The 17,697-nt window shown below is 42.1% G+C and overlaps 1 protein-coding gene across 1 annotated transcript; it reads left to right on the forward strand.

Moving 5' to 3' along the window:
- The first annotated feature begins 1,835 nt into the window (after positions 1–1,835).
- Positions 1,836–13,758, forward strand: LOC119350893 (acetyl-CoA carboxylase 1-like). Its single transcript, XM_037618511.1, has 30 exons — positions 1,836–1,874; positions 2,864–3,193; positions 3,344–3,550; positions 3,648–3,806; positions 3,933–4,025; positions 4,227–4,322; positions 4,884–5,151; positions 5,229–5,467; positions 5,690–5,729; positions 5,807–5,931; positions 6,040–6,156; positions 6,266–6,340; positions 6,431–6,487; positions 6,593–6,697; positions 6,790–6,876; positions 7,119–7,310; positions 7,440–7,628; positions 7,796–7,906; positions 8,006–8,095; positions 8,170–8,346; positions 8,441–8,518; positions 8,597–8,719; positions 8,811–9,080; positions 9,170–9,513; positions 9,652–9,889; positions 9,965–10,332; positions 10,476–10,686; positions 10,968–11,147; positions 11,246–13,381; positions 13,475–13,758. The coding sequence occupies exons 1-30, from the start codon at positions 1,836–1,838 to the stop codon at positions 13,529–13,531; spliced, it is 6,801 nt and encodes a 2,266-aa protein (XP_037474408.1). The 3' UTR covers positions 13,532–13,758.
- The last annotated feature ends 3,939 nt before the right edge of the window (positions 13,759–17,697 follow it).

Consider the following 17,697-nt stretch of genomic DNA (forward strand, 5'->3'; position numbering starts at 1 on the left):
ATTTCAGTTTTGAAAAATACAAAAGAAAATGATAAAAAATTCAAAAAATAAAATTCTTCGAGATGTAGTTATATTACTACATCTACTAGTTAGGAAAATTAAAAAACTTAAATTTGGACATGTTTTGCAAAAAGTGTAGGGAAAATGTAAAACGGCTATAACTTTTGCATACGATGTCAGAAAAAAACGTATAATATATCAAAAAATTCAGCACGAAAATCCGCATCCGATTTTGATAGCCTACGGCCTGTTTGCAATTCTTTAGAATCCTCAAATTCCAAAAAGAGAAAAAGATATGCTCAAATTTAAGTTTTTTTATTTTGGTTAAATCTGGTCAAACTATGGTCAAACTACTTATTCAAGAAGTATTAATTTACTACATACTTATTCAAGAATATTAGTGTTACTAAATAATTATTTCAATTTTTTGAATTTTGGTCAAATCTGGTCAAACTATGGTCAAACTTATTTAAGAAATATTAGTGTTACTAAATAATTACTGTTTTTTAGAATAATAGTTTCAAACTCAAACGGTGAAATGTGTGACCTAATGCTCAAGCTAAACTGCTGAGGGTTAATAGGATTTACAGCTTACATTTGTCAGGAAAACAACAAGTGCAGACTTGGAAAGTAGGGGGAATAGAACTCTGAAGTTAAGCATGCTCAGGCTGGGGGAGTGAGAGGATGGGTGACCGGTCGGGAAGTTAGACGATTTGGAATGAGTGATCCACACTTGAGTAGTTAAGAGGGGCGATTAGAGACTAAATCATCAAATAATTCAGAAAATTGAAAATCGAAAAAAAATCAATTTTTTTTCAAAATTTTAAAAAAAATTCAAAAAAATACCTTTAGTACCGATTGGTAACACCAACCGGCATTAAAGGTCCCCCATACCACAGCGCGAGCTCACGCCACATGGTGGGCCTTTAGTGGCGGTTCGTGCCGAACCGGTACTAAGGGGGGGGGGGGCTTTAGTCTCCACTTTTTAGTGTCGGTTGCAGAACCGGTATTAAAGGCCCTTATGAACCGGTATTAAAGCTCCGTTTTCTACTAGTGGAAGAGCTTGTGCGGTGGCGGTGCGGCAGCGAAGACATATCGACCTGGTGGCTTTGTCTGGTTTCTGCTGCTTCGCTGCCTCCTCCCTAACCTACTTTATGTATGCTTGTCTCTCCGATTCCTTGCGGGAGGGGTCAAGGAACCCTAGGCCACCGAACCCTTCACGGTTTTTCTAACTTTGGCTTGGACACAGCTGAATCGCCACGACCAAGGAGGCCATGGCATGTGAGGGCGGATGAGGCCGCTGCAGTTCCATCATGCTGCCAGGGCAAGCACACGGGGAGGTAGCCACCGGCGGCCGGTGGCGGGGACGATCGCGTCCTGATCGCCTAGTGAGCGAAACCCTAGCGAAGCGTTTTCCATTCTAACTCGATGGAACAACATCCATGAAGTTCTGGGCAAAAGAAAACCCCACAAAAATGCTTTTTTTTTTCAACACAGTACAAACGCAAGCGCTCGTACATATGCACATACATTCACCCCTACGAACGCGCGCACACACACCCTACCCCTATGAGCAACTCCGAAAGACTGAGCCGGCATATCATCTTGAGATTCACGAGCACCAGGACTTGAACCCTGGTGGGTTGGGGATACCAATGTCAGTCTGTCACTCTAACCATCCAACCACAAATTGATTCGCCAAAAAATGCTTTGAGAAATAGCCTTTTGATTTCTCTCGAAAAATTTATAAATCACGTTTGTGGACACGGGGAATCGCTGGGAGAATAGATGTCATCATCGGCGTCCATCATCATCAATCGATCGATCAAAGGCCCATGCCGCCGGACGGACACACCAACCATCCATCCAGTCCAGTACAGTCCATGGCCGCCTCGTCTCCAACCTGCCACCTGCCCCCCTCTCTCTACCACTCTCCCAACTCCCCGCTCCCATGGATGCCTACCGTTGCCGCTCCCCTCCCCTCCCCGCAGGAGCAGTCGGCCATTCAAGGCCACCTCCTTCCTTGTCTCCCCCGCCGCCTCCATTTTCGACCCTCCTTCCTTGTCGTGCGCGCGGCCGTCAGGCATTCTGTCGAACACCTACGGTGCGTACTGGAGTTGGCCATCCATCCACTCCTCTTCTTCTCTTCTCTTCTCTTCTCTTCGGAGCAGGACTCCCGTGATCAACCAACTGTTCTTCTCCGTCTCCGTCTCCGTCTCCGTGTGTGCTCCATTCCTGCCTCCAGTCGAGTACGACCTCCACTCCAATCCCGCCATATAACATAAGCAGCGGGCAGGGCACCACCTTCGCGTGGACTGTTTCTTTGCAAGCAGTTGCAGCATTGCTGGCCAGGTGGGCCTTGAGGCTGCTTGTCGTCGTTCTCTTCTGTTGAATTGATTGATTGATTATTTGATGTAGGGATTCAATTCCCTTCGCTCCCTCTAGCCAGCTAGTGTGGTCGCATAGTCGGTCAACATAAGTTATTCTTCACATGGGAACAAAACACAAAGAAATGTCTAGTCTGAATCTGCTTGCTGTCTGCTGACTATTAATTCATCTACTGTCGCGAATTCTCCGCTTGCTGGGTTTTTTTTCTTCGAAAAGGGGGTTTGCCCCGGCCTCTGCATCAGAACGATGCATACGGCCATCTCCGCTTGCTGGGTGAAAGGATTTTGACGATTCACTAGTACTACGAGTTGAATAGAGTGTTCTTTCGTTTTGCTTGCACCATTCTAACATCTACTCTAGTTCAGAGGACACAACCAGTATGCAAGCAAAACTGAAAGAAACTTCCCAGTGTTTCGATTGCTCGCTGACCAGTCAGGATTTTTCTTCTCCCGGTGCACTGCGGAAGGTTAGTTAGAGGGGCAAGGCAGCAACAGTGGTGGAATCCGACCAAGTCAACGGGATGTCCTCTTCGGTCGACGAATTCTGTAAGGCGCTTGGGGGCGACTCGCCGATCCGCAGCGTGCTGGTTGCCAACAACGGGATGGCTGCCGTCAAGTTCATGCGCAGCATCCGGGCCTGGGCCTTGGAGACCTTTGGGACCGAGAAGGCCATCCTTTTGGTGGCCATGGCGACCCCAGAGGACCTCAGGGTCAATGCCGAGCACATAAGGATCGCCGACCAGTTCCTGGAAGTCCCCGCTGGGACGAATAACAACAACTATGCAAATGTACAGCTCATAGTCGAGGTTAGTGCAATTCATCCATCCATCATTCTCCTGCTCCTTTTTTTTACCTACTTACTTGTGCTGGATTAGTTTGTCATCCATGTTCGTTGTGCTGGATACTTGACTACTAGTTATTAAATGTTTGTTCGCAATTCACCTGTCATGTCACAGATAGCAGAGAGAACTCTGGTTTCTGCAGTTTGGCCTGGCTGGGGTCATGCTTCTGAGAACCCAGAACTTCCGGATGCGCTCAAGGAAAAAGGAATCGTTTTTCTTGGGCCACCATCAGCCGCCATGGCTGCACTAGGCGATAAGATTGGTTCCTCTCTTATCGCACAGGCAGCAGGAGTTCCAACTCTTCCATGGAGTGGGTCACATGTATGTATGCGTGCCTTCTCCTATTTCTCTAATAATGCCTTTTCTCCATCACTATGTACATGTTGCTTAAAACTACTATCCTAACGTCGTGCTCTAGGTGAAAGTTCCGCAAGAAACCTGCCACTCGATACCTGAGGAGATCTACAAGAATGCTTGTGTTTCAACTACAGAGGAAGCGGTGGCTAGTTGTCAAGTGGTGGGGTATCCTGCAATGATCAAGGCATCATGGGGTGGTGGTGGTAAAGGAATAAGGAAGGTTGGTCTTCTTTGTAATTCAGCTCTACGGTGTCATCCACTGTCCATACAAAATGAAGTTCAGGTTTTCTGCAAATATTCTAGATTAACCAAAGATGATTTTGATGCCACCCAAATGGTTTTATAGGTACACAATGATGATGAGGTGAGAACCTTGTTTAAGCAAGTGCAAGGAGAAGTCCCTGGATCGCCTATATTTATTATGAAGGTGGCATCTCAGGTGATAAGTGATTCAGTTATATTGCTTTCCGTTATTTTTCTGTTTGTGTTCACATGCTATCCATATAAATGCCGGGTGGGTAAGGGACTAAGAGTATACAATGATAAAGAGCACCTTTACTGTTATCATTCAGCGAGTGCTTCTCCTATACTGATATAGTTTATGTCTCTAAAATATTGCCTTTCCGTTCTTTCTTTGTAGAGCCGACATCTAGAGGTTCAGTTGCTCTGTGACAAACACGGCAACGTAGCAGCACTGCACAGCCGGGACTGTAGTGTTCAAAGAAGGCACCAAAAGGTTAGTTATTCTCCTGAAGCGTATTGTGTTGTCAAATATCAGTCCTAGAGCATTGGTAGAAGTTCTAGAGCTTCAGGGAAGTAAAACTTCATTGGACAATGTAGCAATCATGTTACTATTAAGCAAAGTGTAAGATGTTGCAGGAGCTATGCCAAATCTAAGTTAATATTTTCTTTTAACGGAAGCATTTGTCACTATCAAGTACAGAATGTACTATAAATAGTTGAATTTTGCATTTTGAATTCAAGAACTAACTTTTTTTTTCTATAGTGATATATGTGTTGCACTCGAAGTTCTGAGCTCAGAATGTTGAAAAATCTAGTGACTGTATTACAAATGATTTCATAACCACAAGAATTAACTATCACAAGACGAATAATTACTACCTCTGTTTCTAAATAATATAAGACGTTTTTGCAGTTCAATTTGAACTACAAAAACGTCTTATATTTAGGAACAGAGGGTGTATAATAAGAGTAATAGTAGTAGTAATAAGTAGCTGATAGCTATATTTCTTTTATGTTTTGTGAAACAATAGTGTTCACCATATACTTGCAACAGATCATCGAAGAGGGACCAATTACAGTTGCTCCTCCAGAAACAGTCAGAGAGCTTGAGCAGGCAGCAAGGCGGCTTGCTAAATGTGTGCAATATCAGGGTGCTGCTACAGTGGAATATCTGTACAGCATGGAAACAGGAGAATACTATTTCCTGGAGCTTAATCCAAGATTGCAGGTAGAACACCCTGTGACTGAATGGATTGCTGACATAAACTTACCTGCATCTCAAGTTGCAGTAGGAATGGGGATACCCCTCTACAACATTCCAGGTAGGCAAATTTCCAACTTAATGGTTGATGAGATGATCTCCTTCCCTCCATACTAATCGATAAAAGGATCATTGCAGAGATCAGACGCTTTTATGGAGTGGAACATGGAGGTGGCTATCACGCTTGGAAGGAAATATCAGTTGTTGCAACTAAATTTGATTTGGACAAAGCACAGTCTGTAAGGCCAAAGAGTCATTGTGTAGCAGTTAGAGTTACTAGTGAGGACCCAGATGATGGGTTTAAGCCTACTAGTGGAAGAGTGGAAGAGCTCAACTTTAAAAGTAAACCCAATGTTTGGGCCTATTTCTCCATTAAGGCAAGTATACATTCCATGCATAATGATCGTTGATACCACACGACATCCATGCATAATGTCCTTTGATACCACACGACATGTCACAACATCCGCAGATTATGATAATTTCCCTGTTCCTTGTGTTGATAATTTCCCTGTTCCTTGTGTTGATAATTTCCCTGGTTAGAAATTATATCTTTGTTGTGCCACAACCTAACCCAAATCATCATTTCTTGTTTTCAGTCTGGAGGAGCAATTCATGAGTTTTCTGATTCTCAGTTTGGTAAGTGTCATGCGTAATTATTTGTTTCCTCGTGGTATCTCATGATTCTTTTCTTAAACAGTATGATTTTTCCGCAGGTCATGTTTTTGCTTTTGGGGAATCTAGGTCGTTGGCAATAGCCAATATGGTACTTGGGTTAAAAGAGATCCAAATTCGCGGAGAGATCCGCACCAACGTTGATTACACGGTGGATCTCTTGAATGTAAGATAAGCCGACAGTAAAAAATAATCTGATTACATGGTACATTCGTTAAGAAAACATGTACAATTCTTGTTGTGTAATCTTTGTTCAAAATTTTCATGTCTTCAGGCTGCAGAATACCAAGAAAATAAGATCCACACTGGTTGGCTAGACAGCAGAATAGCTATGCGTGTTAAAGCAGAGAGGCCCCCATGGTACCTTTCAGTTGTTGGTGGAGCTCTATATGTATGATTTCCTTGTCTGCAGAACTATATGATTTATGACGTGGTTATGAGCTCGCGGTCGCACACAAGATACTATTTCCATCCTCAAATACGTATTTCTTATATTTCAGGAAGCATCAAGCAGGAGCTCGAGTGCTGTAACCGATTATGTCGGTTATCTCAGTAAAGGTCAAATACCGCCAAAGGTATCATACTATATGATGAATTTTCTTACTGTTGATATTCTAATTTCTATATGATAATAATAAAACTGTCTAACTGCTTTCTTTTCACAGCACATTTCTCTTGTCAATTTGACTGTAACTCTAAATATAGAGGGGATCAAATATATGGTAATTATCTGTACTTCTCGTTAATAATTATATCCATGCATTACATACCCATCTAATCCATTTGGTATCCTTGTCACATCTGCTCATGATTATTTTCTTCTGTAGATTGAGACAGTAAGAGGTGGACCCCGTAGCTACAGATTAAGAATTAATGATTCAGAGATTGAAGCAGAGATACATTCGTTGCGAGATGGCGGACTCTTAATGCAGGTATATTTGCCACACCACACCTTTTTATACAAGCATGATCTATCTCTTTTTTTTGGAAATGGTCTGACAATCTTTAATTGTAAATTTTCCAGTTGGATGGAAACAGTCATGTAATTTACGCAGAGGCAGAGGGTGCTGGTACGCGCCTTCTAATCAATGGGAGAACATGCTTATTACAGGTGAAGATATTTCATTTTCTTAGTCAAGTGCCTTTTTTGGCATCTGCCACCACTGTGGGGTTACAGTCTTAGCACCTGCTTAGGATCCTCAATTTTGGCAAAGGATCTTATGAGAGAAACTCTCACTATGGGAATATTTAAATGAAGGACTAGTAATATAGGCTTTGTTTCAGTTGTAGTTGTGACTGCAAATTGTATGAACATACATAAATTAATTATGTCCTCTGGATGATATATTACAGAAAGAGCATGATCCTTCCAGGCTGTTGGCTGATACACCGTGCAAACTTCTTCGGTTTTTGGTCGCTGATGGTTCTCGCGTGGTTGCTGATACACCTTATGCTGAGGTGGAGGTCATGAAGATGTGCATGCCACTGTTACTACCGGCCTCCGGTATCATTCACTTTGTCATGCCTGAGGGTCAGGCCATGCAGGTTCGTTTCTTATCTCTCCCCCTTGCTTACATGTTCGTAGCGCTATATGTACATTCTGACTGAAGTGCTTTATGCTTGCAATATGCATGCATCTTTTAAATACTAGCTGAAATGTCTGTCTTTGTGCAGGCGAGTGACCTGATAGCAAGGTTGGATCTTGATGACCCATCTGCTGTGAGGAGAGCTGAACCATTTCATGGCACCTTTCCAAAACTTGGACCTCCCACTGCTATTTCTGGCAAAGTTCACCAAAAGTTTACTGCAAGTGTGAATTCTGCGCACATGATCCTTGCAGGATATGAACATAATATCAACCATGTAAGGCATACAAACTTCCAGATATTGTTGTTCTTCCAATTTTGGTTCCCCTTGTCAATCTCGTTGCCATTTTCCTCTTCTACAGAGAGAAACTAGCCTCTTAGTTTGAGACAAACGATACCATATTTCTTCAATCATTAAGTTCTTGGCTGTACCTTTTCTTTCAGGTTGCACAAGTTTTGCTAAACTGCCTAGACAGCCCTGAGCTCCCTTTTCTACAGTGGCAAGAACTCATGTCTGTTTTCGCAACCCGACTCCCAAAAGACCTTACGAATGAGGTGATTAAGTATTATAGTTAATTTTTTATTTTACCTGTCATTATTCTATTTTCCTTTTTGGCTGCATATCGAATGGATAACTAATTTGCCTGTTCTCAGTTGGATGGTATTTACAAGGAGTATGAGTTGAACGCTGATTTCCGGAAGAGCAAGGATTTCCCTGCCAAGTTGCTAAGGGGAGCCATTGAGGTCAGTTTGTGACTGTTACTTGGCATCCACTTTCTTTTTGTGTGCCATGTTTCCTTACAAAGCTATTACTGCAGGCAAATCTTGCATACTGTTCCGAGAAAGATCGGGTTACTAATGAGAGGCTTGTAGAGCCACTTATGAGCCTGGTCAAGTCTTATGAGGGTGGAAGAGAAACCCATGCTCGTGTTGTTGTTAAGTCTCTGTTTGAGGAGTATTTATCTGTTGAAGAACTGTTCAGTGATGACATTCAGGTATCACTTTGTTATTACTTGGAATGGGTTGATCGATGCTCACTTTCTCACCAAAATGTACTAATTTTATGTGCATTTGCTTTTATATTCTCAGTCCAATGTGATAGAACGTCTACGACTTCAACATGCAAAAGACCTTGAGAAGGTCGTATATATTGTGTTCTCCCACCAGGTAATGTCTTACTGTGCAATGTGTTGATTTACTTGATATGCAATAGCTTCCATGCTTAAAATTTGTGTTCTCTTGAAGGGTGTGAAAAATAAAAATGAATTAATACTACGACTTATGGAAGCGTTGGTCTATCCAAATCCATCTGCTTACAGGGACCAGTTGACTCGCTTTTCTGCTCTGAACCATACAGCATACTCTGAGGTAAAATTGAGAGTTTGGATGATCTGCATATATTCATTTTGCACATATGATAGTCTAGAGAAATAAAATAAATCTATTGTAACTGATGCAGCTGGCACTTAAAGCAAGTCAACTTCTTGAGCACACCAAATTGAGTGAACTCCGCACAAGCATAGCAAGAAGCCTTTCAGAGCTGGAGATGTTTACCGAGGAAGGAGCACGGCTTTTAACGCCTAGGAGGAAGATGGCCATCAATGAAAGGATGGAAGATTTAGTATGTGCCCCTGTTGCAGTTGAAGATGCCCTTGTGTCTCTGTTTGATCACAGTGATCCTACTCTTCAGCGGAGAGTAGTTGAGACATACATACACAGATTGTATCAGGTATCACGGAATTTATTAACTACACTCTTTGTTGATACAACTGAAACATTAACAATTTTTATGTCGGCTAACTCACAATCATATTCCAGCATTACCTTGTAAGGGGCAGTGTCCGGATGCAATGGCACATGTCTGGTCTATTTGCCTTATGGGAATTCTCAGAAAAGCGTATTGAACAAAGAAATGGGCAACCTGCAACACTAATAAAGCAACAAGTAGAGGATCCCATTGGCAGGCGATGGGGTGTAATGGTTGTAATCAAGAATCTTCAGTTTTTGCCAACTGCGATTGAAGCTGCATTAAAGGAGACTTCGCATTTCCGAGGAGGTGTTGGAAGTGCCATAAATGGTAATCCCATAAATTCTAACCATAGCAATATGCTGGATATTGCTTTGGTTGGTATCAACAATCAGATGAGTACTCTTCAAGACAGGTTCGTCTACACTATTTTCTTATGTGGTTTGTTGTTATTGATGAGATGTGGAAGATCACAAGAGTGTGATTCTATGAACTGGTAGTGAATTTCATGAAAAATAATAATTACCTCTTCCACTCTGTTTTCTCTTTTTAGTGGTGATGAGGATCAAGCGCAAGAAAGGATCAACAAACTGTCCAAGATCCTGAAGGATAACACTATAACATCACATCTCAATGGTGCTGGTATTAGGGTTGTCAGCTGCATTATCCAAAGAGATGAAGGGCGTCCGCCAATGCGCCACTCCTTCCAATGGTCATTTGACAAGCTCTATTATGAGGAGGACCCGATGCTCCGCCATGTGGAACCTCCTTTGTCCACATTTCTTGAATTGGTATTCAGATTTTGTTTTGGCTTATGTTCTCTTCAATAATACCAGTACCACTAACAACTTTATCTGTAAATACAGGACAAAGTGAATTTAGAAGGTTACAATGACGCAAAATACACCCCATCACGTGATCGCCAGTGGCACATCTACACACTAGTAAAGAACAATAAAGATCCAAGATCAAATGACCAAAGGATGTTTCTTCGTACCATAGTCAGACAGCCAAGTGCGACGAATGGTTTTTTGTTTGGAAATATTGACAATGAAGTAGGGAATGCTCAAGCCTCATCATCATTCTTATCTAACAGCATACTCAAATCATTGAGGGCAGCGCTAGAAGAAATAGAGTTACATGCTCACAATGAGGCTGTGAGGTCAGGCCACTCCCATATGTATATGTGCATACTGAGAGAGCAGCGGTTGTTTGATCTAATTCCATTTTCAAGGTCAGTCAAAATATATTTCTTCTTAGTATGGTGATGGACGGCTCTCCTGCGCACTCGAAAAATATTTATTTATTTCTCAACAAAATATATTGCATAAATCTGCTCATAGATGTTCGCTTGGTTTTTGCTTCTCATTATATTAGGATGACAGACGAAGTTGATCAAGATGAGGAGACAGCATGCACACTTTTGAAGCATATGGTTGTGAATATACATGAACATATTGGCGTCAGGATGCATCGCCTTTCCGTGTGCCAGTGGGAAGTGAAGCTATGGTTAGATTGCGATGGGCAAGCTAATGGTGCTTGGAGAGTTGTTGTTACTAATGTAACTGGGCATACCTTCACTGTGGATGTAAGCTACCTTGGCCATTGCACTGCTCTCTATGAACAATAGCATCTACAGTCTGCAAATATTATAAAGAATGCTATTCTGATGGATAAGGCCCCACAGACCATCAAATATGATTCTGTTTACTTATCTTGTTAGTGCATAGAAAATGCTCATCAACCCAATCATTCATGTAATATCTACTCTCTCAAATGTTGCTTTTGAAACACTAGTTAAAAAGACTTGTAAGTAGTAAGTACCATTTTCTCTTTATTGCTTTTATGCTCAAAATTTTTTACTTTCAGATTTACCGAGAAGTGGAGGACTCCAACACACATGAGCTTTTCTACCGCTCTGCCACACCTGCAGCTGGTCCTTTGCATGGCATTGCATTGCGTGAGCCATACAAACCTTTGGATGCTGTTGACCTGAAACGTTATGCTGCTAGGAAAAATGAAACTACATACTGCTATGATTTCCCATTGGTGAGTTGGTTGCATTTTTCCTTACTTTTCTTTTCTCTACAATTGGTTAACATGATTAACTAGATCAACTGGGATTGGTAATAATACTCTGTCCGCAGGCATTTGAAAAAGCATTGAAGAAGTCATGGAAATCTGCTGGAACTTCACATGGTGCGGAAGCCAACGGGCACCATCAGCGGTATGCGCAAGTGACAGAGCTTATATTTGGTGATTCGACTGGTTCATTTGGTACTCCTTTGGTTCCAGTTGAGCGTCCTCCAGGTACGAATGATATCGGCACTGTTGCTTGGAACATGAAGCTCTCCACACCAGAATTTCCAGGCGGTCGGGAGATTATGGTTGTTGCAAATGACATAACATTTAAAGCTGGGTCTTTTGGTCCCAGAGAAGATGCATTCTTTGATGCTGTTACCAATCTTGCTTGTGAGAGGAAAATTCCTCTGATCTACTTGGCAGCAACTTCTGGTGCTAGGCTTGGTGTAGCACAGGAGATGAAGGCATGCTTCCATGTCGGATGGTCTGATGATGAGAACCCTGAACGTGGTTTTCACTACATCTACCTCACGGAACAAGATTATTCACGTCTAAGCTCTTCGGTTATAGCCCATGAGCTAAAACTGGAAAACGGAGAAACCAGATGGGTCGTTGACACCATTGTCGGGAAAGAGGATGGAATCGGTTGTGAGAATCTACATGGATGTGGTGCTATTGCCAGTGCCTACTCTAAGGCATATAGAGAGACGTTTACTTTGACATTTGTGACTGGACGAGCTATTGGAATTGGGGCTTATCTTGCTCGGTTAGGATTGCGGTGCATACAACGCCTTGATCAACCAATTATTTTAACTGGGTTTTCTCCGCTGAACAAGCTCCTGGGACGCGAGGTGTATAGCTCTCAGTTGCAACTGGGTGGCCCCAAAATCATGGCTGCAAATGGGGTTGCCCATCTCACAGTGTCAGATGATCTTGAAGGTGTTTCTGCTATCTTGAAATGGCTCAGCTATGTACCTCAGTATGTCGGCGGTCCTCTTCCTGTTCTGAAACCTCTTGATCCACCGGAGAGACCTGTCACATATTTCCCAGAGAATTCATGTGATGCCCGTGCAGCCATCTGTGGCATTCAGGAGGACACTCAAGGAGGCAAGTGGTTAGGTGGTATGTTTGACAGAGAGAGCTTTGTGGAAACATTAGGAGGATGGGCGAAAACTGTTATTACCGGAAGGGCAAGGCTGGGTGGGATTCCAGTTGGTGTCATAGCTGTGGAAACCCAGACAATGACGCAAGTGATCCCTGCTGACCCTGGCCAGCTTGATTCTGCCGAGCATCTAGTCCCTCAAGCAGGACAGGTGTGGTTCCCAGATTCGGCCACGAAAACAGCCCAGGCACTGCTGGATTTCAACCGTGAAGAACTCCCACTGTTCATACTTGCTAACTGGAGAGGCTTTTCGGGTGGGCAAAGGGATCTGTTTGAAGGGATCCTTCAGGCTGGTTCTATGATTGTCGAGAACCTGAGGACTTATGAGCAGCCCGTTTTTGTGTACATACCAAACGCTGGAGAGCTGCGTGGAGGCGCATGGGTTGTGGTGGACAGCAAGATCAATCCTGAGCACATAGAGATGTACGCCGAGAGGACTGCAAAAGGGAACGTCCTCGAGGCACAAGGGCTGATTGAGATCAAATTTAAGCCAGACGAAGTCGAAGAGAGCATGCTAAGGCTCGACCCCCAGCTGTCCAGACTCAATGCCAGACTCCTCAAAGAAATCAGGAGTGTGATGACTGCTCGGATGAAGCAGCTGATGCCCATATATACCCAGGTCGCTACTCGGTTTGCTGAACTGCATGACACCACTTCCAGAATGGTTGCCAAAGGTGTGATCAGTAAGGTGGTGGATTGGGAGGAGTCCCGGGCCTTCTTCTACAGGAGATTGCTAAGGAGGGTTGCCGAGGATTCGCTCGCCAAAAAAGTTAGAGAGGCCGCTGGAGAGCAGATGATGCCCACTCACGGATCAGCATTGGAGTGCATCAAGAAGTGGTATATGGCTTCTCAAGGACAAGGAGATGGCGAGGAGTGGAACGATGATGAAGCTTTCTTTGCCTGGAAAGACGATCGTAACAACTATGACAAGCATCTCGAGGAGCTGAAAGCTGAACGAGTATCTCGACTATTATCGCATCTCGCTGAAAGCTCTGATGTGAATGCCTTGCCCAACGGCCTTTCGCTCCTCCTTAGCAAAGTAAGCTTTCTTTCTTTTGTTTGTTTTTTCTTGGCATATCTACATACGCTTCACCTCTCTGATGCATTCATCGCTGCTGCGTACACTGTACAGATGAATCCTTTAAAGGGGGAGCAGGTTATGGATGGCCTCAGGCAGCTTCTTGGCTGATCTATCAGTGGCCTTGAAGCATTGATTTATTCATCTTGTGGTGACTTTGTAAAATCTCAATATGCTATGCCGGCTCAGTCTCTCGGAGGTGCTCATAGGGGTAGGTTGTGCATGCGTGCGTTCGTAGAGATGAGTGTATGCTTGTGTGTACGAACGACTTTGATTGTATGTGTCAAAGAAAGTATGTTATTCAAATGTCACTTTTTATCATCTCATGACCGAAAATTAAGAAAACATAGAAGAGCATACATGCACACATACACGCAACTCGACATGTACCTCTTTCCGGTTGAAAGCAAGTCTTTTTTTTCTTTTGAAAAAACTTTTGATCTATTTGAACATTAGAAGTAACAAAAAATACATCCAGATCCATAGACCAAGGCTATTTTTGAATTTTAATGAAGGTGGCCTTGAAGGTACGACGACTCTGGTAACCATCCAACAAATAGCTTATACACCCCTTGCACTTGCACCGATCAACACGTTATTTTAGTATTCACAAATAGGCGATCTGATAATAGTACTGTATTCTAGTAATGGCTACTCTTATTAATTAAACCCATCAAGAGGTGCTAGAATGGTGGTGGTGCATGCTGGTTGGTCACGGTGAGAAAGTTCTTTTAGAGTTTTTTAAATGGTAGGGAGGCTTTTTTTCGAGAAAAGTTTTTCTAGGCGTTTTTTTTTCTTTTAAGATGGTTGTGATGTCCATGTGATACGAGAATATATTTTTTAAAAATTGACATGATGGTGAGATGCGTATAGCTTCCTCTCAAGCGACCCGCAATGACGGGGCCCCAACCACTAGTTTGCAAGCATGGGTGGGGGCGTTTCTGGGCAAGTCTTGATGCACTCTCTTGGGTATGAGAACACGGTACGTCCGGCGGAGTGAGGCAGCAGAAGCACTCTGATTTCCAGCCCCAGAATTCAACTTTGGTCCTGCGCATGATCCGGGACAAGTCAAGACGCCATTACCATGACTCTGCCGTGGTTGCCACCGGCCCACTGGAATCCTTAACTGCAGCTCGTCTTCCTCCCCAACAGCCATGGCTCTTGTCCCCATGACCACGAGGGCCGAGGAGTACATCTCTATTTCACTGACGTAGTACTCAATAAAATTCATAAACCCCACTAATACTGTTTAGAAAAATGGAACACAAACAGTGAAATCCTATGAGGATTTTCAATTGTGACAATTATCTGAATACAACGGTTGGTCAATTTTTCTAGTTAACATTCCAGTGTGTGCATTAACAACATGTACAAATCATGTTGATAGTAGCACAGAGGGGTCGTTTTGCTTAGTCAAACAAAATATAAAAACATAGTAATCACACATAGAGATAAGAAATAAAAGGAAGTGAGACTTACGGTTAAAATATCCATCACTAATTTTTTTGCGAGCGATGTCCATCGCTAATTAGAAATTAACACACATGAAGTATCTCTATACTATGTCAAGCATCCTCGATGCAATGCCCTACATTACAATCAACATGTCTTGAACACCCACATGGTGATTTAAATAAGTTTCAATTGCCAAGAAAAAAAGGTAATTACAAAGCACACCACAGAACGTGAGTGATGATATAAAATAGCCCAAAGATAGAACTGTTCTTTCACAATCGACTTCTGAATATAATCAAAATGTCGTAGCGAATATTAGAGTCTAACATCAGGATGTAAATCACTCAATGTATTAACCAATTTCAAAAGGAATAATTCAGAATAGCAAGGCATTTCAAAATACTTGTATCAAAAGGGCAACTGATGTACAGAAGATAAAATATCATGATATATGCATCCCAAATTCTTTTGCAGCAATTTCAACGAATTAGTGTACCAAGACAGAAGTTAGACAAGAGGAGGAATTTTTTTCAGAGAGCACACAATAATTAGCCAACTAAAAGATCTAAATTAGTTATTTGTTTCCTAGTGGTCGCGAAAGACAGGTGTTCTTTTCTTCTTCGTGATCCTACATGCTACTATATACACGAACTAAAAAAAGTTGATGGTTGGTCAAATATGAAGCTGGGTTTGTAACTTACTATTAATATGCTAGTTACCGTGGAAATTCTTCTGATGGCTTGCATGTCATGTAACTTTATACACTTAAGAATAATCACAAGCGAGCATCGATCTTCTGATCTGGCCCAAAAATCTGAGTGTTGCAGATAATAAAATTCCACAAACCAATATGATTTCCTGGGTTTTTTTTTGCCTAAAGGTTGCGAAATTAAAACAAAGGGTAGACAACACTATTTTTTTTTCGAAACACTCGACAACAGTAATTGCATAATACCACTTAACATATGATAATACTGGGAATTATGATGGAACACCGAGATGAGCTCAATTTAACAATGCCAACAACGAGACACATAACATGGAGAGAAACAACATCAATCTGGGGTCTCCTTTGCCACCTTGGCACGGACTGGTCAAAACCGGTCAAAACCAAGAGAAGGGACGGAACTTATTCGGTTTCAAGAGATGGGGACGCAATTTGACCGGTTTCGTAGTTGAGGGACCAAATCTATAGTATATATATACTCCTCCAATAGTTAAGTGGCGAAAAATATACTTTTCTCTATTAATCATGTCTTTTTGAATAGTACTCCCTCCGTTTGGAATTACTTGTCTCGGAAATAGATGTATCTAGAACTAAAATACGTCTAGATACATCCATTTTCGCGACAAGTAATTCCGAAGGGAGGGAGTACTAGTTTGGATTGCTGATCACATGTGTCACGTAGTCTCTGTTAATCATGTCTGCTTTTATTTTTCAAGCTCTCGTCACTAACATTTTTTGACTAACCGCACAAGAGAGAAACAAAAGCATGTGTCGTAGGCCAAAGTGCTTGGTCTGCCTCAACGCACTACATCAGCAAAGACAGAAACAAAAGCACCCACTCTCAGTGCCCCCAAAACTGTCAGGGCCCAAATCTGGCATCCCCTAACGCAGATCCCTAATCACACTCAACCATCTTTTTTGGTGCGTGCAAAGATGAATGGATCATATATAGGAGGAAGTAGCAAAGCAATCAAAGGAAAAACAAAAGCACGGCGCTGGCTTTGCCATCGCGAACCACCTTGAAGACGGCATTTATCCAACAACATACTGTGTGTGTATGTTGCTCGTAGTGGAGCTCTAGCTTTAAGCTCCACTACTTTTTTTTTTGAGATGTTTAAGCTCCACTACTGGTACTGGCTCGTGCTGACAGTGTGTGTGCTGTGGCCTGCTACTTCCTATTTGGGTATCATCAGGAGCACTATATATCTCTTCATCCACTCAACTCTAGCTCAGAAATTCTCCTCATATGCCTCGCAGTTCCGTGCCATCACCCTCCCGTGCATGCCGTCGAAGAGCTTTGAGTCGACGATTCACACTTTGACGCCCTTGCCATCGCTGCACCTTTCGGCTGTTCCTTTGACATGGTGATGGAATATGAACCAAATGTACGCATGATGACAAAGAGTGTTAACCTAAGAACTCAACTAGTGCCACGAATTAGTAGATAAATAAGATATGATTGACTGCATAGGACTTCAACTTTTATTTATTACTCCCTCCGTTTTTATTTACTCTACATATTAGAGTTGACTGAAGTCAAACTTCGTAAAGTTTAACCAAGTTGATAGAAAACAATATAGACATTTATCATAATAAATCTATACGATGTGAAAGTACATTCAATAATAAACCTAATGTTGTTGATTTGTTATTGTATATCTTAATATTTTTGTTTATAAACTTGGTCAAAGTTTGTAAAGCTTGACTTTGACCAAAACTAATATGCGAACTAAATAAAAACGGAGGGAGTACTCCCTCCGGTTTTAACTTTTTATTTGCTTCACATATTAGCTTTGTCTCGGGTCAAACTTTCTATACTTTGATCAAGTTTATACAAAAAAAAAACATCCACAATACCAAATCAATACCATTAGAATCATCATTCAACATATTTTCACACCCTATATATCTTTTATTGCGAAAGTTTTCATTGTTTTCGATAAATCTGGTCAAACTTTATCAAGTTTGACTTAGGTACAAGCTGATATACGAAGTAAATAAAAGTGGAGGGACTACTCCGATCCATATTACTTGTCGATGGTTTAGTACAAAGTCACAAAAAGTAGCATAGATATACAACCATGAAAAGGTACGG

Source organism: Triticum dicoccoides, chromosome 1B, assembly GCF_002162155.2.
Source record: "Triticum dicoccoides isolate Atlit2015 ecotype Zavitan chromosome 1B, WEW_v2.0, whole genome shotgun sequence".
NCBI lineage: Eukaryota > Viridiplantae > Streptophyta > Magnoliopsida > Poales > Poaceae > Triticum > Triticum dicoccoides.